We start from the raw sequence: 23052 nt of genomic DNA, 5'->3' as shown, positions 1-23052 counted from the left end.
GCCTCACATTCACAAGCCCTGGTCTTCATGGGGGACTTCTGATACCTGTTGGAGGGACAACAGAGCAGGGCATAAGCAATCGAGGAGGTTCCTGGAATGTATTGATGATAACTTCCTCCTCCAAGTGACACAGAAGCCAAAAAAGAAAAGCACCACGCTGCATCTTGTTCTCACTAACAAGGAGGGGCTGGTGGGGGATGTGAAGCTCAAGGGCAGCCTTGGCTGCAGTGACAATGAAATGATGGAGTTCAAGATCCTCAGGGCAGCGAGGAGGGCGCACAGCAAGCTCACTACCCTGGACTTCAGCAGAGCAGGCTTTGGCCTCTTCAGGGACCTGCTTGGAAAGTACCATGGGACAAAGCCCTGGAGGGAAGAGGGGCCCAAGACAGCTGGTTGGTATTCAAGGCTCACCTCCTCCAAGCTCAGGAGGGATGCATCCCAACAAAGAGGAAGTCAGGCAAAAACACCCAGATGTCTGCATGCATGAACAAGGAGCTCCTAGACAAACTCAAACACAAAAAGGAAACCTACAGAGGGTGGAAGCAAGGGCAGGTAGCCTGGGAGGAATACAGAGAAGTTGTCTGAGCAGCTGGGAATCAGGTTAGGAAAGCAAAAGCCCTGATAGAATTAAATCTGGCCAGGGATGTCAAGAACAACATGAAAAACTTCTACAGGTACATCAGTGATAAAAGGAAGACGAGGGGAAAATGTGGGCCCCCTCCAGAATGAAAGAGGAGACCTGGTTACCTGGAATGCAGAGAAGGCTGAAGTATTCCATGACTTCTTTGCCTCAGTCTTCATTGGCAAGTGTTCTAGCCACACCACCCAAGTTCAGAAGGCAAAGGCAGGGACTGGGAGAATGAAGAACTGCCCACTGTTGGAGAAGATCAGGTTCAAGACCATCTAGGGAACTTGAAGGTGCACAAGTCCATGGGACCTGACAAGATGCATCCACGGGTCCTGAGGGAACTGGTGGATGAAGTTGCTAAGCCACTATCCATCATATTTGAGAAGTTGTGGCAGTCCAGTGCAGTTCCCACTGACTGGACATAACGTCCATTTTTAAAAAGGGAAAAAAAGGAAGACCCAGGGAACTACAGGCCGGTCAGTCTCACCTCTGTGCCCAACAAGATCATGAAGCAGATCCTCCTGGAAACTATAGTAAGGCACATGGAAAATAAGGAGGTGATTGGTAACAGCCAACATGGCTTCACTAAGCACAAACTGTGCCTGGCAAATTTTGTCGCCTTCTGTGATGGGGTTGCAGCATTGATGGTTCAGGGAAGAGCAACTGACATCATCTACCTGGACTTGTGCAAAGCATTTGACGCTGTCCCACATGCCATCCTGGTCTCTAAATTGGACAGATGTGGATTTGATGGATGGACCACTCGATGGATAAGGAATTGGTTGGATCATTCCACTCAAAGACTTGCCATCAATGGCTCAGTGTCTAAGTGGAGACCAGTCACAAGTGGCTTTCCTCAGGGGTCAGTATTAGGACCAGCGCTGTTTAATATCTTTGTCAACAACACGGACAGTAAGATTGAGTGCACCCTCAGCAAGTTTGACGACACCACCAAGCTGTGTGGTGTGGTCGACGTGCTGGAGGGAAGGGATGCCATCCAGAGAGACCTGGACAGAATGGAGAGGTGGGCCCATGCAAACCTCATGAAGTTCAAGAAGGCCAAGTGCAAGGTCCTGCACATGGGTCAGGGCAATCCCAAACACAACTACAGGCTGGGTGGAGAATGGATTGAGAGCAGCCCTGAGGAGAAGGACCTGGGGGTGTTGGGGGGTGAGAAGCTTGACATGAGCTGGCAATGTGCACTTGCAGCCCAGAAAGCCAACCATGTCCTGGGCTGCATCACCAGCACCGTGACCAGCAAGCAGAGGGAGAGAATTCTGCCCATCTACTCTGCTCTGGTGAGACCCCACTTGGAGTACTGCGTCCAGCTCAGGGGTCCCCAGGACAAGGAGCTGTTGGAAGGAGTCCAGAGGAGGCCATGAAGACGATAGAGGGCTGGAGCACCTCTCCTATGAAGACAGGCTGAGAGAGTTGGGGTACCCCTAGTGATAGGAAAAGGGGTAATGACTTTAAGCTGAAGGAGGGGAGATTTAGATGAGATCTGAGGAAGAAATCCTTCCCTGTGAGGGTGGGGGGGCCCTGGCACAGGTTGCCCAGAGAAGCTGTGGCTGCCCCTGGCTCCCTGGAAGTATTCAAGGCCAGGCTGGATGGGGCTTTAAGCAACTTGGGCTAGTGGAGGGTGTCCCTGCCCATGACAGGGGGGTTTTGAAATAGGTGATCTTTTAAGGTCCTTTCCAACCCAAACCATTCTAAAAAAAAAAAAAAAAAAAAATCAAGTCATGGTTACTTGTCACAGGGATCCAAATATAAGGTCCATGGGTGGTCAGTGCCTGGAAAGAGATTACCTCAGACATAGGAGAGAGAGGAGACATATCAATGAGAATATTTCCTGGCTGCCTTGTTCAGATGGAGTCATGATGAATGGTGCTATCTAGACCAGGGAGAACAGGATAGAGAGGACAGGCCAGCCCTCTTGGGGAAGAGGTGGTCAGTCTAGTCTCTGGTCCAGCCAATACTGAAGGATGCTCTCAAGGGACTGGACAGTGTCTAGATCTGTGTCCAGAATGTTCCTTACCACCAGAATTAGAGATGGGTCTGACAGACCTTTCGAGAGCTATCAGACTCAGCCTGAAGGATGGGGAAATGCAGGGCCTCCTGTGCAAAGCAGAGACTTTTGTGTAACATCTGTGACTGGAGTGCGACTGCTGCAGGTCAGGGAAGATTTCAAGTCAGCAACATCATCTGGATAATCAAAGCTGAGATGGCATCTGACTCAGAATTAGATCAGTCTAACACTGAAGACTGTAGGAGGAGTGGGAGGGAGCCAGGAGGCCAGAAACCTGATCAATTTTTACAAGACAAACTTCAAATGAAAAGAGAGAGAAAACAAATCAAATAAAATGAGGATAAGAAGAAAGCCTTGAGAGAGGAGGTAAATAAAAAAAAAAAATTCATCAGGTAAATGAAAGCTGCTCCTTGGTAACCAGATTGCCCTGTGCCTGGAGCAGCACATGGGAACGTACCCCCAGGTGCCCAGAGGTGGCATATGGGAGAGGGGAACGCGCGTCCCACACAGGCGGCAAGGCTGGGGTACTTCTCATGCACTCTGTGAGTGTGCCCACACATGGCCTCTCAAAGAAAACAACTCCAGCCTGGTACATGATGACAGAAAGTCATTCATGGCTAGAGTGTCTTCTCAGCATCTGTAATCTTATAGAATCATAGAATCTTTAAGGTTAGGAAAGACCTCCAAGATCATCAAGTCCAACAGTCATATATAGTCCAGCAATGGGAAGCCCAGAGTTCAACTATGTCATGATTGATAAGAGAAGCTAAATAAACCAGTAATCTACCAGGAGAAGACGTTTTAAATCTATTGCAAAGAAAAGACACAGCTCTGTCCTTGGTCCATCACAGGCGCAGATGATACAACTGTAGACAGCAACGCAGAAGAGGCAAGAAGGCAGGTGCTTAGCAGGAACAGGGGAATCCATCCTTCCCAAACAACCAGGCGTATGGAGCCGAAGTCTCCCAGCTGTAACAAAGGAAGATGGCAGACAGCATTTGCCAAACATAATCAATATTCAAACAGGCAAGTCCTGGTAAGTTACTGAAAGTCTTGAAAAAATGAGTAGAGGAAATTTCCATACCCACTAAAATATTTTGTCTTGGGAACTTAAGAGAAATTCCAGGGAACACCATCAGTGCTTTTAAACATTTGAAATTATGAAAAGCATTGACCTCAGAAAACACAGGCTGAGCTGCCTGGCATCAATCCCAGCATTACCTATACTCACAATATCTAGTTTGTTTTGTAAAATCTTCACAGAGGCCACGTATGGTACATTAAGAATACTGATACATATTTAGCATTTAGAATGCTTTTCTGAATGATCTTCTGCATATCTTATGCCAGTTTTGATACCATAGACTCTAATTAGATTTTATTCTTGTTTTACTGATAATTTCCCTAGTTTTGGGAAAGTAAATCTTGTTAAAAGAAAAACCATAATACATAAAGTTTGATTGACAAGTTTATGAGTCTGGCTGACAAATGTCTGAAATCAGAAAGATGAAATCCAGTAAGGTCTAGTACCAACTGTTACACTTGGAATGGAGAAATCAAGTGCATAAATATGAGGTGGAGAGTAAGTGACCAGGCATCGTAAAGTAGAAAATGTGTGGTAACCCCAAACTAAACACAAGTCAAGAAATGGTGACATTGCATAAAGACAAATTTCATTCTAGGAGGCATTAACAAGATGGAGAGGACCCATCTGCACTGATACATCCAGTTTTGGGACACAGGTCTTTAAGAAGCAGGTAGAGAAATTTAAAGCAGTAAGCTGGAAAAGACACATGGCCATCTCAACCATCAAGACTGACAGAAGTGGGGTTGCTCACCTTAAATCTTAAAAGAGTATTAGAAAAAATGTTGGTGATCAATTATCCCACCAGTCCACTGCTGGAAGGACAAATATGCTTACTTTGCCAAGAAAAAAATAATTATTAAAACCTAAGAACAAATTTCTTGTTTTCTCAGCACAGAGAAGCACTGAGAAAAATCTACCTTGACTGAACATAGGATTTCCTTAGCTGATAGTTTTGAAGCAGATTTGACAAATGTTTCTAGGGCTGATTGCCTACTTAGAGTAGCTAGAAAAAGTAGTATCTTGACCTCCATTCAAGACATTTGTGCCCAGAAATGTACGATACAACATATTTACCTTTTTCATGACAGTATATCTAGATTGGGTCCAGGAGATAGACGTAGATAGATACGTGCACATATAATTTGTTATATACAATTTTTCTTGCTCAAACTGTATTTGTTAACATAGAGATATCATCAAGCAGGACATTACTCAACAGTATTGTTCAGGTTCTTTGTCCAAACCTGATGCAATGACCACCTAGCCTAAGATAGGTCGCTCCCAGAGCCAAGGTCAAGATGAACATAGGAACAGAGGAAGATTCACATGATGGACACAAAAGCAATCCAGTAGCTGTAAAAGCCTTTAAAATGTGAATGTTGAAGGAGATCAAATTATTATTCTTCTCAATAGAGATGAGGAGATCACTGTGCGCAGGTGCTAAGGTATGGGGAGAAAGTCCATCTGCAAGGCTTTCCAATTACTGCAACACAAAGTGCTAACAACAGGATGATTAAATCAGGCAGAGGTAAAAGAAGACTTCTAGCAGCGAGGGTAATTAAACAGCTTATGAAGATAGGTGGCAGACTCCACCGTGCATGTGCAAGGAGCACAGACGTGGCAGCCCTGCTGAGCCCGTGGAGCCACGCATCACACCCCCGGGACAGGGAGGCGGGTTTGCCTGCACCCCCCCATTGGTGACCCAAATCCCCGAGTTCCAGCCCTAAATCAAGACCAAGTTCGCACCGCAGAGAGTTAATGAATTTTTATTTTCAGGAGGAAGAGGAAGAAGTTGCTGTACCTATAATTCCCAATAGGCCTAAAGAGACATGGCAATTAAGAAATGAGAGAAGTCACCCATGTTAAATATTTGGCACATCAGAGAAGCTGAGCACTGCAGAGGCAACAGCTCTTCTGTATCTGGAGACACAGGCAAGGTGGTGGGGACAGCCACTCAGCACCCCAAGAGGCAGTGAACCCAGCTCGGTCCCAGAGTCAAACCCAGAGGTGCCAATCACCATCACTCTAAGAGCAAACAGGTATCGCAGTCACTAGAAGCTTATTTTCATTGCAAACTACGCTTTTAAAATCTGGATTATGAGCAAGCTTTTAATAAATCTGAAGTATAAGAAAGGTTAGAAGCAGCTGGGTTACTATGTTACCTGATCATTTAGGACAACAGAGCCTAAGCACCAATAATAAACTTCTGAGAGGTCCCAAACTTTAATTAATTACTGTTAAAAGTTAACAAACATTTTTAAATGCCAAAACAAAAAATGTTTTCCCACTCAGATAACAAATGCAGTAAGTTTGAGGAAGACATGTTGCATTTTTAATACATAACAGGTTGAATAACCACTCCAAGTGCAAACAGGAACTCCACACCTCCATAAATTATTTTAATTTCTACTATAGTAGAGCTACAGAGCAAAATCGGTAGGCTCTGCACACACACAAAAAAACCCCACAACCCTACTATCCAAACGTTTGACAGGAGAGAACAGATGGAAGAGGACAAGGCTACTGTTGTAGTGATGACAAGAAAAATACGGAGCTTATTAATAAAAATAATGCTATAGACATTCTCACGTCAGCTAAAATTTTTGGCATTAGTTAGGATTAAGTATTTAAAAGTCTTTAAGCAGCAGATGTTGTTTCTGTGTTTTACACATGTTGAGAAACAATGGCAGCTAGCTAGCAAGAGTTTATGGCTAAGCTAACTAAACTGTAAAATACCTAGTAGCTTCATAATTTCCTTCCAAGTATGCTTAACACTGAACACTTTTAATCTATAAACTGAAGACATTCTTAACAAAATCACTCCATTTGAGAATATTCTGTTGCCTGGGCAACATGACTGCAAATTGCAGAGTTCAGACCACGATGTCTATTTTAAAGCAACAAGATACAAATCTTTGAAGAAAATACATCTAACAACCTTTTTGTATTGTACCAAAAAGCCGATACGAACGGTACGTTGCGATAAAAGTGTAAATCTTTAAGAAGAACCATTCAAAGTGTTGTAAGGCCCAATTATATGTGTGACAGATGCAAAAGAGGTTGAGAAAGATCAAGGTACGAAATGGGATACCACAAGCAAGTGTGCAAAGAAGAACGGGACTGCAGGAGAGCATGCTACCACACGCTCTCAGCAAGAGCCGATGGAGCACAGCGGGGCAGGAAAGCTTTAGTACCTCGAACACCGGAGGGTTTGCTGCCTTTTTGCTTCAGCTTTTTACTCCACAATTGGCTGCGATCATGCAGCAAATATCACCAAATCAGCAGATTGGTTGGGCCTCATAAAACTGACACACAGTATTTGGGGTATTATCTGCCTTTGTGCCTGGTTCTGCAATCAATTTATAAATCGCCTTTACTTTTCAACAAATGCCAGAGCGTTGCAGACCACGAGCTGAGTCACACCGCCAAAAACCTGCTAGGAGCAATCTCGGGCGTTAGTGGTGAATTCCGATCATCTCTGACAGCTCTCAGATGCCTGGAAAAGAAGAGAAGTTACAACTAGCCTTAAACACACGGCGCAAGGAGGGGAACACTGCACTATGGACCAGGTGACTTAATTTTGTTGTCCAGAAAAACACTGGGTGAAGCAGTTTGTAAACTGAGATGACCAACAACAGCAATTTGTAAAGAGCAAACTAAATTTAAGGGATCCAAGTTCCTTCTACAGGAGGGCAGCAGGCCAGGCTTTGTGAAGAGCAAAGAAACTGAAGCTATCATATAGCCGTCTTCTGCAAGAATTTTGACAGCCTTATGTGACATTCTCAGAAACAACAGAAATTAAATCTAGCTGAAACTCCTGCCAAGTGATGAAAAACTGATCAGAAAACTAATTCATGACTAACTGTCAGACTAAAAATGTACGCTAAATGGATTTCACAGGACCCTACCCCGGGTTCAGCAGTGTTCAATTTTTTCATTAGCAACCTGGATGATGGAGTGCAGAATACGCTTATTAAATTCCTAGATGAGACCAAGCTGGAAGGAGATGCAAACTCATTAGAGGATTAGAATTGAAAGGATTGTTGGAAACTCAAGAAATAGGCAGGGGGAAGATTTAGTCAAACTGTCATTACTTTTGTCTCTATTATGCACAGGGATTACAGAAGATGGAGCCAGCCCCTTCTCCGAGGCATACAAAGAACAAGAGTCAACGGGCACAAGGTGCAATGGGGTAAATTTTGTCTGGGCATAATGAAAAGGCTCTTCACCAGGAGAACAGCTGAGTACGGGAACAAGCCCCAGGGTGGGAGCGCTTCAGGTGTGGGGACTTTCCAAGCCAGGTAAGGTCCTGAGCACCCTCAGCAGCCATGGGGCTGCAGAAGAGACATCCCCGGGTCTCCCCAGTCCCAACGGCTCAGCGAGTCCGCGACTCCAGGCACAAACGCAGGGTAGGAGACAGCAGGCAGCAGTCCTGCTGAAGAAGATCTGAGGATTGCAGGATCACAAGCTGAAAATGAGTCAACAAAGTCACGCTGTGGCAGAAAAAGGAAAAACATACTAGGATGTACAATTAGCAACCTCACCTTAACACGTGTGATGTAACCTCTCCGCTCTGTGCGGAACAGGTTGGGTTTCAGTTGGAGAAGGCTACTTTTAGGAACAGAGTTAAATAAAAGATATGGGGAGAATCTAGAGTAACTCAGTAGTAATGATCGGATTGTGCTTTCAAGGTCTCTGCAGGAAAGCCTGCGTGCTCTGGGATATTCAGCCCAGAGAACAGAAGATTGGGTGGGGAAGGGGCGATCTGACTGTAAAAGCAGAAAGAAGGCAGCTGCAACGAGGACAAAAATAATCTGTTCTCAATAACCATGGAAAAGTAATAGGCTTAAAATTCAATAAGAAAGGTTCAGGTTAGATGTCAGAAAAAGCTTTCTGAGAGTGCAGACAGCTAAGTGCAGGAGCAGACCATCTCGGGAGGCTGCAGCCAGTGCCCAGCACAGGGGCGGCTCACGAGCAGCTTTAGCAAACACCAGTCAAAACACAAAACAAAACAAAAAACCCCAACTCTCAGAGCTAATCCTCACAGGTGGGGAGAAGAGCCCAAAAAATGACCTCTCAGGTTTCTCCTCAGCCCTGGCTTTTTACTGCCTTCTCCAAGGGGGTGGCTGGCTCTGAACAAGGGGAGCACAGGAAAGATTGCCAGCCTCGATCTTGGGGAGGAGTTCAGTGTGGTCTCCTGTAGCATCCTTATTGCTAAATGGGACAGGGATGGTTTGGGCAGGTGGACAACGAGGTGGGTGGAAAGCTGGCTGGACCACCAGGCTCAAGGCGTGGTGATGGGCCATACAGAGTCCAGCTGGTGGCCGGGTATGAGCCCATTCCTCAGGGACGGGCACGGGGGATGGTCCCTTTGGGTACTTTTATCCACTGCTGGACGATGGGAGGGAGATCCCTGCCACCAGCCTCAGGAGCAGCCGACAGGCGGGAGAGCAGGGCCGCTCATTGGCAGGACCTCACCAGGCTGGAGAAACGGGCCGACGGGGACTGGTGGGGCTTGGCCGGGACCAGCGTCAGGTCCTGCCCGTGGGCTGCAGCCGCCCCATGGGGCTTCCCCAAAAAGGCCTGGGGGATCCCGGGGCCCCTCAGACCCGGTGCCGGCAGCGCCCTCGGGCAGTGGAGGCTGAGCACCTCCCAGGCGGCGATGGCTGAAGGCAGCCAGTGGGGTGAGGTCAGGGATTGCTGCCCTCCGCTCAGTGCTGGCAGGACCCGTCAGGATACCGGGGCCAGGCTGGGCTCACCAGCGCAGGACGGACGCTGCGGTAGTGTGGCGGGTCCCGGGGCGGCCTCGGGACAGTTGGGGCTGGAGGGAGTGTCACCAGAGGGAGGTCGGACACTGACAGGGGCCTTGAGAGGCCATGGGGTCTCCATCCTTGGAGATGCTCAGCACTCGCCCGGCCACAGCCCTGAGCAGCCCATGCTGACAGACACTGCTCCCTGCAGGGCTGGCACTGGACACCTCGGGGACCCTTGCCCACCTCTCCAATCCTGGATTTTATGATGCTAGTTTTACATGTGAAATTAAGATCATAGCTACCTTATCGCCCACGAGCTAGGAGAGGAATCAAGCTGCAATACTGAGACGCGCGTCCTGCTCTGCAGTGTGTTCGAAGTATGGATCGCACCCATGCCTGGAGGGGGACCTTGGCTCCCCACGCGAGCTGCTGCTGCCTGTCCCTGTGCCACTGTCCAGTGGCACCATGGGCATCTCTGCCAGCCAGCATATCCCCTGCCTTGCATCCCCAAAATGTGGTAATCAAAAGGTCAGAGAACTTTTTGACAGAAAAGCAGCAGCTCCAATTGCTAAACTTCAGTGAAATTAGAAGTTTGAAGCAACCACTTGCATACTGTTTTTATATTCTGCATATGATAATCCTGTATATGTATAAATGGAAAAGTTCAACCATGAGTATAAAGATATTTGTACAAAATTGACATTTACTGATCATTAAGAAACTTGTCTGCACTTCTAAAACCTACACTAGACATGTTTGGGATGAGCTAACACAAGCAATCCCATAGCTCCATTGGCATACCAGTTCAACAGGAGAGAAGTCACGATCTACGTTTAGTTTCAGCTTGATACCAGAGTCACCTGCTTGCATACATAAGAAAACCTTTAGATCAATATGAAAGAAAATTATGAGGTTTTTCTCAAATAAGGCTGAATTATTATCTCTTGATAATTAAAACTTCCAATGCCAAGTTCACATTTGGATAGGTCCTCATAACCATCATTACTAGCTGTAAAAGCTACATTTATAACAAGTTCACACATTTACAATAATTTTCCAGTGTATACCTTGGGTAAGTAAACAGTCCAAAGCAGAGTGGAAACCAAATAGAGACAAATGGTTACACCATACAACCAAGCTGTGTTGATCTTTCTCGTATGGAAAGATTTTGGTAGGTACTATAAGGAGCACTCGGGCACCAGCAGCACTGGGGCCTTGGATGGATCAGTGCTGAAGGCCACAGTCTGGACATCCAAAACATTGTTGAGGAGACAAGGGAAAAGCCAATGTTGACTTTGGCCAAGCAATGTGATTTCTGGAAAATGCAGATGAGAAGCCTCCATCCAGAAAAGGCACGTCAAAGGTGTGGTAAAGTATCTTCCATCACTGCTGGGAAAGGAAGATTGGAAGAACACATACAGAAACAAAGATCACTTACCAGATAACTTACACCCACATAAACACAGATGTGAACTAGAAACACCCTAATGTCCCATTTGTTTCCCTTTGAACTACCACAAGAAGTCAAGTTCATTGCCATCGCCCTTCTCCTTCCAAGTCTGAAGACAAAAGGTACAGCGTGCCCATCATCATTTCAGATCCCCTTCCACTTCAGCGGAAGAAGTCAGTGCTGCAGCAGGCTCTGGGAAAGGCAGGTGCACAGTAAGCCAGCATGTGGACGAGACTGCTTGAGAAACTGCAACTTCTCACCAGCCTGCATGTACTGGTGTGTGTGAATGATGCTGAAGAAGCAGCACCCTGGCTGCAGAGGGGTCCTGAAGTCCTTCCTGCATGTACCAGCTGCAACCTGCTCCACCAAGACCACTTCAGCTCCAAGATGCTGCAGTATACAGTGCCTAGGGAAGGCAGGGGCCAAGCTCCAGGTGTCCACACCAGAAATATCAAGGGTGGAGATATTCAACAAGTGACTCTGAAGTCCCTTGGGCACTGAAAGCACTCCTCTGATTAAGGCTGGAACCTTCACTATAGCCAATTACAGCAAGGTCTGTCATACAGCCATCATGGTTGACCCACAGACCTTCTGGGAATGTACAGGGGCAGCATAAGGAACCACCAAAACTTTCCAGACAAGAAAGATCCATCTTGACATTGAGAACACAAAGTTCAGACTCCATGTTAGAGATGTGAGGTTTGGGAAAGAAAACCGGGAAGTTTGCATTGTGAACAAGATAAAACTTGGATGCTTCTTAGAAGGAAACCGCTTGCATCTCTGACAGACCACTGAAAAATACAGTGCGAGGCAGGTGATGAGGTGCGAGGCAGCCCATAAGAACCTGGACTTTTCCTACTTTTTACGTAGGGGTAAGGGCAACTGGAAAATCTACTTTTTTTAAACAAAAGGTGAAAAAAATGACACCGAGGTTCAAAGAGCAGGGCTGCCAGCATATGACATCTGGTTTAATGCCAGAGTACTGGGCTCCTGAGAAAGAAAACAGTTAAATGACTCCTTAAGATACGAGAAAACCAGGGAGGAAAAGGAAAGCAAGACCTGATGCACTGGCAGAGACTAGCCAGGTGATAAGAAACCAAAGGACTGAACCCAGCTAAGGCAGGGTCCTACCTCCAGCTCACACCAGTCACACAGAGCAGCTGGGACTGATGGGGAAACAGATGCACAGGCACCAGAAACAAACTGGTACAGGTACTGAACAGCAGCAGTTTACAGTCCCTGCTGTTCACAGGGAAATCTCTGGGTAGAGAACAGAGTTCCTGTGGCGGCAGCAGCAAATCTCCAGCCCCACACCACAAGGCAGACTGCTGAGAGACAGGTCTGCAACGGACGGCCCAATCTCTTTGATACGAGATAGGAGAACCAGCAGTTATCTCAGAGGACACAGGGAATTAAGACAGATGGAGCCTTCCAAGTCTCATCTTTATCTGTATATAAATTAAGACATTACAGTATGGATGGGGAAAAAATGGCTGGATGGTTAGGCTCAGAGAGTGGTTTTTAATGGGTTGTTCCCTACCCAATGACCAGTGACTGGTGGAGCATCACAGAGGTCATCACATTTGTAGGTAACACCAGACCGGGGGGAATGGTCAATATCCACAAAGGCAGGGCAGCCATCCAGAGGGACCTGGACAGGCTGGAGGAATAGGCCAGCAGGACCTCCATGAAATTGAAAAAGGACAAATGCAGAGTCCTGTGTCTGGGAAAGCAGCAGCTTTGGCAATCATAGAATGGTTTGGGTTGGAAGAGACCTCAAAGATCACCTAGTTCCAGCCCCCCTGCTACAGGCAGGGACACCCTCCACTAGACCTGGTTGCCCAAAGCCTCATCCAACCTGGCCTTCAACACTTCCAGGGATGGGGCCTCCACAACCTCTCTGGGCAACCTCTTCCAGTGCCTCACCACTCTAACAGGGAAGAATTTCTTTCTAACATCTAATCTAAATCGACCCTCCTTCGGCTTAAACTCATTACCCCTTGTCCTGTCACTACACTCCCTGATAAACAGTCCCTCACCAGCTTTCCTCTAGGCCCCCAACTCTCCCAGCCTGTCAATGACACAGACTGGGGAGCAGTTCAGCAGAAGAGGCCCTGGAGGTCTTGGTAGATAGCAAGCTGGATGAGAGCCATGAGGACAGTGACTTTTGCAAGAGTAGACAGTATCTCCTTCCCTCTCACACACTTGTTAATTAAGACCCCAACAAATCAAACCATTTCTCACCAGCTGGATGTGAAACCCCAGCGTGACACAGGAAGGCTGTTTCACATGGCCTGTCTACAACATCAGGTGTGGACCATCATTCTGATGAAGTTCAGCTTGCAAAAGTAAATGATTTGATTTCCAAGTCATGTGATTTGCATGCTCAGAGACAGACACGGTCATTCACAGAATTTGAAAGGTCTTCTCCTTTGCAATCACTCTCTCAACCTGACATTAAGGAAAGGGAAAGAAGAAACCCGAAATACTGCAGTTGAACAGCAGCTAACACTTAATACTTTCATAAAAAACACAAGAAACTGTAGACACACCGATCTGGAGGACTTTGAGCTATCAATAGTCCCATGCAAGAAAAAGATTGAAGTAGTGCGGGTGGGTAACCTTATCAGAATATAAAAAAAGAACCTCTTGAAGAACAAGACTTAGAGACAAGTCTTCACCCTTTGAGACAAAACATTGCCTAACATTGCCATCCTGAATTTAAACTTATGAATACTGGAATTAAGCTCCCTGGGATCCAGCACAAATCACCAGTGGGAGGGAAGACACCACTGACTGACTCGGCCACCATTCATGGAGTTTGCACAACTGCCTATCCATGTGCCTGTCCACACATTCCAGTCCTCGCTGAGTACCTTTCCTGTTGTTTAAATAGGATGGTGGGTTCACCACATCAACAACAGCAACTGTCGGTTTTCACAGTCGCAGCTTGAGTGCTGTGCCCTTCCCATCACAGGCTCCCGACCCACGGCATGCTCCAGAGGCCAACACCCCAACCCCAGTCAGTGAGCACCTCAAGGCACATGGGAGGTTTGAGACAACTAATGCTTTGGCAGTACTTTGTTTTTGATACTGCTAAAGCAGCTAGAAGGTAAAAAATAAAAACAACAAACCCCAACTTTCTTTTCATCCTGTGTATTTTGAGTATGCGATATCCACCTGAAAAATGATGTCTCCATCCTTCTGTGGTAAGAACATTTGGATGAGGATGGGGAGCTTTGGAAAGGACTGCATCTGCACAGGGGACTCTCTTAGACAATTTATGAAAGAAAAGTCAGCTAAGAGCAATTGAAGACAGACGTAGGTACAAATCGGGCTCAGGAAAACAGAGAGTTGCAGATTGCCAGAAGCTGGGAAGATACTCCGGGAAAACTCTCAGCCTAAACCTGCGCTGCTCTTGAACTGCTACCAGCCACAAAGAGGTGAGACCGCTCCCGGCACTCCTGCCCCACCACACACACAGGTCAGACCGCTCCCGGCACTCCTCCTGCCCCACCACACACAGAGGTCAGACAGCTCCCGGCACTCCTCCTGCCCCACCACACTGGCTACGCACTGTGCTCCACAAGTGGGGTCAGGCCCCTCTGCGGCAGGAGAAACTCAACACAGCGAAAGGTGGCGTGCCACCCCAGGCAACGAGCATGCTGATTTGCCTCAGGGAAGATAACCAAGCAGATTACAACTTCTAAACCCTCTAAATTACTCACTGCTATCTCGAGTCATCTCAGGCCACTGACACCAAGCTATCTGATTAACAGTAGCAATCAAATTAACAGGAGGTATGTGCAGTAAACTGACTAACTAGCCATGCGGCAGCAGAGATATTTACGTGAGCTCCCAGCAGCCACAGAACTGCCAGGGTAGCGCACGCTCCCTCGTACAGGCTCAGCTCTCCTCTGCTGTGCTGAAACTCCATCGTAGAAAGGCAGGACCCATTACCACGGCCACACAAAGACGATACGTGAGAAGGCGCCAGACTTTGCAGTGGACAGTGACTTAATGACACGCTGAAGTCTTGAGCAAGCAATCCAAGCAGGGAGTCGGAGTTTCTCTTTGGAAGCTGGGAACTGAAGAGAGCACATCACACTAATATCAAATTCTGGTTTGGATTTGCCAATAAACAAACTGATTGGATTACCAATGACAGTTTTCATTCTCCGAAACAGAAGATTCTAATTAGTCGCACTGCTTCAAAAAGGAAAAGACAACCGCTGTTTTTTCCCTCATTAGGGCCCACTAGGACTTGGCAGGACACCCTCAGGCAAACGACTGCGCTTCAGTAAGAACACAGACAGAATGGCTATTCCAAGTTCAAAAACTTTAAAAAAAAAAAAAAACAAGAGCAAAGCAGACCTTGGACGGGAAGAGACATCCTCACAAACTACAGCCTGAAGGCAGTCACTTCCCAGATTTGCAAACTTATGGAAGGAGTCACACTGCAAAACAACCAAGTTTCCTTTTTCCACCTGTGGTACCCAGCATATTTACTAGAAAACTATTCCAGAGTTACACTCCTCTTGTGGCTAGAGGTCTTCTAACTTGCAGTTTATTAATGGCAAGTTTAGGTGCATTCATTTCTGTGGCAACACTGTCCTTTATTTCTACAGATTCTGCTCCTTCTCTAACATTTACTGCAACATTCCTCCAGACAGCAATGACTTCTCCTTTCTACCTCCACTACACGTGGCCAGACACGCTTTCAGTCTCCCACCACAAGATACATACAACCTTCACAGCCCTTTCCACATGTACCACACATTCTCTTTCTTCCCTCCTGCTCCAGCAGTTGAGCCAGTGTCAGAATAGACATCCTGAATCAATGGTTTTGTTTTCCAGTAAGAGTTACCCTACATGTGCCCAAGACACGTTGCAGAGGCTGCCCTCGTCAGGGGCCATGAGGAGCTCTGCAGGAGTGACGGAGCCCGGAGCTCGCTGCCTCACCTGGAATGCTGTTTGGCTGTTGTAGTTGCGAATCTCTTTGCTCGCACCACGGAAGAGGAGAACCCGAGCACAGCTCTCCTGTGAAAGCAAACAAGGGGAAGAGGGGAAGAAACCAATTAGCACTGCAGACTGGTGACAACAAAGAAGTAAACCCCATGGTTCCATTGTGCTCGGAAAGTCTCCTTTGGCAAGGGCAAGGAAGGATGCTCAACTCCTACGAGCCAGCCACCCCCAAGTGACCAAGTCCACTCGCCTGCGTGTGGCTCTGGGGCACTGGCAGCATGGCCATGCCCAAACATCAGCCCAAGAGCTACACAGTGGCCACCACTCATCCCCAGGTATTGCTATTTCCTAAAGCCTTTCATTGTTTTTGTTTTGAACACTCTGTGTTTGTAAATGATGTTAATTCCACATGCTTATGAGCCCAGTAGAGGGTACAAGATCTGCAGAAGGTACCTACCACCTAACAAGCCATGAATGAGCCTCACTGTACCACTGTCTATTGCAAAACATAACAGTATTCAACTTTTAAAGCATAGACACCTCAGAAACTGAAAATTCCCTTTAGAATCAGAACACATAATACAACATATAAAATCTCTAGGAAGAAACAAAACCTACAGGACAAATCCTTAGATACCAACCTCCACATCTCAGAAAGAGAACAGTGGGTGTGCAAGATCAGAGAGGGCTCTTCTATCACCCTCAATTTCACCTGAACTGAGGGTAGTGACCACACAGAAGATAAAACAGAAGTGGTGCCCTACATTGTCTGGACAGCCTTCTTCAAAAATTCAGAGAGTAGTAGTAAGACTTCACAGCCATTTCTGAGAAGGACAGGACCCTAGCCCACATGCCTTCCCCAGAAAAAGGTGAAAACCACAGGATATACCCAACAAGCCCTACCTAGGCCACCTGCCCACCTCAAATTAAATGTGAGCACCTGGGCCAAATTAGCACTCTCCACGCAGGCAAACTGGTCCCTCCCAACCAGTAAAGGGGGCTTGCTGTGAAGTAGGAACCAGAGGAAAAATCACAGACCATGTCAGGCAGTAAATCAGAAAAAACATCTTGGGAATAGAAACAGATTAAACCATGGACTCTTCTCTGGCCAACAGCCTCCTAAGAAATCCAAAATCAGGCTGGTGCTACAAACAGAGACAGCCTCACTCCAGGACAGAGTGTGGATACAATTCAGAAGGACCTTTCAGGGCCTGGGAACAGTAATAGCAATGAGAAGGTGTCTCAGCCCAATGCTGTGCCCTCTCAGGCAGGCTGTTGCCCTATATACGCTTTCTAGTTCTCATGCCCAAAATCATACACATTTACCTGGTTATAGAGAGCACAAATATGAAGAGCAGTGTTTCCTGAGGCATTCTGTGCAGTCATATCAGCTCCATAGAAGAGAAGATGCTCCAGGTGCTGAACATGGCCATAGCGACATGCCTGCTCAAAACACAAAACAGAAAAAAAGAGATAGAAAAAGAAAATCAAGGACCAGCAGGAAGATGATAAATCTCATAACATCCTCTGCTGGATTCATCTATGCTAGAAAAGCTAAATCAGGCTGGACCTGGAGCCTGAAAAGTCCCATTAACATGCATGCATGCACACACACACTGCTGCTCCTTACAGCAATATACACCTGAATACTTATCAGACAAATTACCTCTACATCAATTGCAAATTTGGGATCAGTATCGTACTGGTGCCAGGGCCTCCTCCAGACTGTTTGCTATCTCAGTAGTATTATCCGGTGAAAAGAAGCTCTGAAGCACAAGGAGGCAAAGAGGAGGGCAACAGCCCCACATCTGTAGTTAACTGGTGTGGTGTTTTCTTCTACGTTTGGTCCATCCTGGGACCAGCAGTCCTCAAAGATCTAGCAAGGCAAGGCAGGATGGAGGCAGGAAGGAGGCCACTCATATCCAGTATATCAAGATCACAAACACACGTCTTGTTCTTTCATTCTCATCCATTCGTCCTTAGCTGTGCCAGTACTCATCCACCTTGCAGAGGGCTGATAGCTGGGTGCTTTGGGAGGCCACAGGCCCAAAGACAACCTGCCCTACCAATGCTCCAAGACTCTAGGCAGAGCCAGCGCATCCTCCCTTCTCCCACGGGTCTCAGTCTTGAAGCACAAAGCCAGCTCAGGTCCCCTAACCCCTAGCCCATGTCTTCCTACGCCAAATCCACTTGTCAATGTGTAAAACAGGGACAGATACCATTGTGGCTTGGAACCAAGATGCCTCAGGCATTGGACTGAGATCCCAAAGCACTGTCCTATGAGCCAGTCATAATCTGGGGAGGATCCCAGACACTACTGACTGAGGCCAGAACAGAAGAGCCTGAGCACTGGCCTGGGATGGGAGCCAGAGCTGGCACACCACATGCAAGTCCTCCACACAGGAGGCTGGCCCCCTGTGCTGGCCACCCTTGCCGAGCAGTGCCTCCACCACCCACCAGGACACTGCGTCCCCATGGCACCCGAGGGGATGGGACGAGCCCCTCCATCGGCAGCAGATCAGTGGTCGCCCCGTCCGGATCCCATCCTGCTGCCCATCCCACCTGGTGGATCTCCTGCCAGCCATTCTCATCCACGCAGCCGAGCCGGGCGTAGTCGTGCAGCAGGAGTTCGCAGCAGTAGGGATCCCCCCCCACCATGGCACTGTGGTACAGGGGCGTCAGCCCCCGGCTGTCCTTGTAGTCCGGGGAGGCACCCAGGTCCAGCAGTGTCTGCAAGAGAAGCGCCCGCCTCGCTCTGCGGCTTCAGGCGGCCACACAGCAGGGAAACCTGCCCCGCAGAGGGTCCGGGGATGCTCTGGCCATGGCAGCAGGCAGCACTCACCCCACATCCCCCAAGACTCACATTATCAGTGCCACGCTTTTGTAATGGGCTGTGCTCCCCAACAGCAATGCAAGAGATGCTTTGGCCCAGGGAGGGCACAACCCTGCCAGCAGCCTGGACGGGGCGGGAGGAGCAGCTGGCGCTGGGGTGCAGGGCAGAGGGGAGGAGAGCCCCCGCGGCGGTTTCCCCCAACTCACCAGCAGTGCTGCGTGGTTGCGGCACCGGACGGCCTTGTGAAGAGCTGTCATTCCCTCCCGCGTCCGGAAATCCAGGTGCGCTCCCCCATTGCGCAGTGCCTTGATCATCTCGGCGCTGAGCTCCAGCTGAGCGGCCGCGGTCAGGGGACACTCTGCAGAGCCCCGGGAGAGAGAGATGGGTGAGACCGCGGGCGCACTCACCCCATCAACGGGCACCGTGACACCCCTGGCCTCTGGCTTGGGCACATCTCCTGCCTGCGCTCCAGCAGCGCAGGGTGCCCCCCACTCCCCTCGAGGGAGCCACACCAAACCCCACGCCCGCTCCCAGCCCTGCTCGGACACCAGCAGTTTTCCCAAACACTGTGCATGCAGGGTCGGAGCGGGCCACGGGCTGCCCGCTGGCTTCTTTTGGGTGCGGATGTGAGCCCTGCAGAGGAGAGCGGGGAGGAAAGCGCTGGCAGTTTAACGAATGGCAGAAATGCCATTGCTGGCTCTTACGCTGCAGGAAAGCACACATCTGGACCCACCATTTACAGAAAGGGGAGAGGAAGGGGGTGAAAATCAGTATCCTCATCCAGTTTCTCCCTGCAGCAAGGCATGGAGAAGGGGCTGCTGTTTCAGGGGGAGAGGCACAGCTACGCACCCCAGCACCACTACCAGCATCCACAGAGCTCTGTGGAGCTCCTCTGCACACGGCTGTCCCGCAGCCAGTCCTCACCACCTCATGTCACCAGCAGCAAGCTCCAAAGGTGAAACACTCACCCCAAATGGGAGGAACACCCCTGCATCTGTGCAACACCCCCCCGGCCTCTGAGGAGCCCGGCTTGTCGCGCAGCAGAGCCTGCACTAACTCACTGGCTGGCTCAGTCCCAGCTCCGACCAGGATCAGTCCCGACTCCCAGGACTGCCCAGCGCGTAGGACTTGCTCCACTTAGGGATATAATTTGAGCAGGCCACAGAAGAACTACAGAAATCCCCTTCAACAGTCTTCCCTCACCAAGTGCACCCCCACCGGCCCCCAGCCACCTTCTGCTTCTGTTTTTCGGGTGGGTGCAGGCGCCCTGGTGCACATCTGTTGCTCTCTATTGGTGCGTGAAGCTCTGAAATGCAGAAAGGTGCCTCTGTGCTGGACGGGCAAAGCCTCTTCCGACGGGAGCTACTACACCCCTCCCTTGGATCTCAGTGCCCAGCCGTCGGCCGAACACGACCTTGACAGGTTTGCAAGCTAGCAGCACAGCTTTCCTGCCCCTGCAGGTCCCCACTGCAGTCCTCCTGTGACGAGCGTGGAGGACCTCTCCTTGGGCGGGGACCACGGTGCTGACAGAGGATGGGGCTTTCTGTCCTACCCTGATGGGCTTAGGGAGATCTGAGCTGCGAAAGGACTGTGCTCACTGGGCTGATGTGACAGCACAAAGAAGAAAGAAAAATGTCCTTTGACATAAAATGAGTAAAGTCTCCTTAAGAGACAGAATGTTTTTCTGAACATTTTGCTTATAATTAAATAAATTTGTTTGACTCAGAGTGCAATATTACAAAAAAAAAAAAGTACGCCTTCTTCCTCAAACGAATCCCCCATACCACAAATGGAGCAACGTGGACACTAGCTAAAATAAGATGCCATCAGCTCAGCTAGAAATACCTTTGTGTATTTTTTAGAAAGGTACCTGATTTGCACATAAATTAAAATCTCTTGATTTAGTAGAAATAACTATTTAAATGAGAATAATAAAATGGTTTGAGATACAAATAAAAAAATACGACTATTAATTTCAGAGCATTGCTATTAGCCAAATTTTTAAATGAGATAGGTAGAGGTCAGACAAGGTTCTGTGGCTTTGCTAAAACTCTCTGGGTTTTGTGCTACAAGACACCAATATAAAAAAATGAAGATTACTGAAGACTGTTGTCACGAGGATTAAAGATGGGTTCACCGATAAGAGGAATCATCAGTGAATGAGAATGCTACAGCTGGGTCTCCTAAGGACCTGTCCTCAACTCAAAACTGTCAATCATTTTTAACAACAATCGGGAAGAAAATAGGAAGTAATCTCTAAGAAATTTCACACACACACACACACACGACGTTATATATGGCAAAGTCAAGGGTACAATGAATAAAATGGCTTCATGCATTCATTGCCCTCTGTCAAACTTTAGCAGAGGACAGATGCAATGCTTTGTAACTACAAAATAAGGGATGCATTTTCAGCATGAACACAATTACCATTGTAACTACATAGGTATTACATGGGAAGGTCATGGTGTCCATACAACTAGCACCGTCACCTGAGAAAAAGCAGTGGAAATATTTTCTTAGCTCAGCAGCAGCTGTGAAGATAAGGGTTTGTTGGAGAGCTATTGGTAACGGTCTACAACCCTTCTCACGCCGGGTGCAGCCACCGGAAGAGAGCAGTGCCAGGTGTAGCCCAAGAAACGGCGGAAAACGCCATCACTTGTTGCGACTATCAGACGGATGGATGCACTGGTGACGTGGTGCCGCAGGAGGTTCTCGGAAGACCTCGGTGGAGTCTGCAGGGACATTGCTGTGGTTTCTGTGCTCAGAAGAGCTGGGCGGCCGCGGTGGAAGCACAGTTCGCTCTTCCACTGAAGCAGGATGGGGATGGGAGGTCCTGACTCACACACCCACCGTGCACCAAGGGAGATGAAGAGAAGGTGACTGTGGGTGAGCTCCCAGGGCAGGAGAGCCTTCCTCCTCCTCCCCACCAACACCAAAACCACCTCTGTGCAGCTCCCCAGCTCTCTAGCCGCGGCCACCTCCAGCTGAAGGCAAAGATAAGCTAGAGGGGAGAGTCTAGTGAACTTATGGTCTTTCAAGGCCCATCGCTTATCTTTTGTGCCAAATACTATTGTTTTAATTTCTGTTGTTATCACTGACTTTCAGTTACCACTTTTTCACCAGAATTTCTATAAAATTCTTCCTTATTTATGGTTATTTTTATTTATTTTGAGAGCACCTATTTGGCCCTTGCGGTGTGATAAGACTGCTACAAACTTCAGGTTGTGCATATGAACTGAAGTATCCTCATCAGTCCCTGCTCCAGGCATCTACTTCCATTTCCACATGCAGTTAAATCACCAGTCTTTTTTCAGTATCTCAGTTTAAATGAGACAAACTTTTCAAAGAGGCAAAAGACACAGAAAACAAGGCTTCAAATCTTCCTTTAGTCTCAGTTATGAATATGTCAAATTCAATTGAAAAATCTATCACGTTATCTTGAATCCCTAAGACTGAGAAAGGTCCAAGTAGAGCATTTCAAGATGCACTGAATGAACTGCAGCTAGCAGTTTGTTCACTAAATCTAATCTAATCACTATCTAATCTAGGATTTTAGTGATTACACTCCGCTAATTCTTGGAAACGTGCGTATCCAAATATATGCTTAAAGTAATTAACTAATAAGTGCACGAGATCCATTGCAGCAAGCGAGAACCAGCAAGACAACGCATTGCACGTTGTACAGCCTAAGAAATGGCCGTGAGAAGGAGACGCAGGTTGGACTCTGCCTTTGGGCTGTCAGGCAGCCGAGCTCCACAGCGTGGGTCTGACACCCCGAGCTCCCTCTGACGCTCAGTGAACTGCTCTAATGGGAAGAGCTTGCTGGCAAAGCCAGCACCCAGCTGGGCACAGCGGCTGCTCCAGCGCACCTGATCCCTGACGGGGGTGAGATTAAATTCTGCAGCCCAAATCTGCAACAGCAAATCGGGGCCAGCAGACGAGAGCTGTACTTGGGGGCACCACCGGTGCTCAGAGGAACAGGAGCCCGGGGAAGGAGCAGGTGAGATGGACTGGGTCTAAAAAGCTGCTAGTGGGACTGTTCCGTTAATCAGTAGGTTGTAGGGAAGCAGAGGTGGGGACTGTAACAGCTTCTCGGAAGACTTCCTCGTGCAAAGGGCACCCTTGCAACCCATCAGCCCGACTGGCGAGAGCAGCGCAGGACTGGGACACCATGCCAAGAGCACTCGGCTCTGGCAGCTGGAGCACGAAGCAGGTACGGTTCCAGGAAAGCTCGCTGAAGTCCATTTCTACTCCACTTAAAGGAGTGTTTTCTCTATGTTTTTGTCTTGTAAATATGTTTTCTCTTC

The 23052-nt window shown here is 48.1% G+C and overlaps 1 protein-coding gene across 3 annotated transcripts in view; it reads right to left on the bottom strand.

Moving 5' to 3' along the window:
- The window catches only part of SHANK3 (SH3 and multiple ankyrin repeat domains 3), a 382463-nt gene that overhangs the window by 267617 nt on the left and 91794 nt on the right, over positions 1-23052 (bottom strand). For all 3 annotated transcript variants that reach the window (XM_075742957.1, XM_075742888.1, XM_075742921.1), the window contains exons 7-10: positions 18949-19100; positions 18472-18639; positions 17236-17352; positions 15907-15984 (exon numbers count right to left, since the gene is read on the bottom strand). In XM_075742957.1, coding sequence (XP_075599072.1) covers positions 15907-15984; positions 17236-17352; positions 18472-18639; positions 18949-19100 — 515 coding nt within the window. The remainder of the gene's footprint in view (positions 1-15906; positions 15985-17235; positions 17353-18471; positions 18640-18948; positions 19101-23052) is intronic.

This window comes from Balearica regulorum, chromosome 1 (assembly GCF_011004875.1).
Source record: "Balearica regulorum gibbericeps isolate bBalReg1 chromosome 1, bBalReg1.pri, whole genome shotgun sequence".
In the NCBI taxonomy this organism is placed as follows: domain Eukaryota; kingdom Metazoa; phylum Chordata; class Aves; order Gruiformes; family Gruidae; genus Balearica; species Balearica regulorum.
This window is presented reverse-complemented; position numbering and strand designations above follow the sequence as displayed.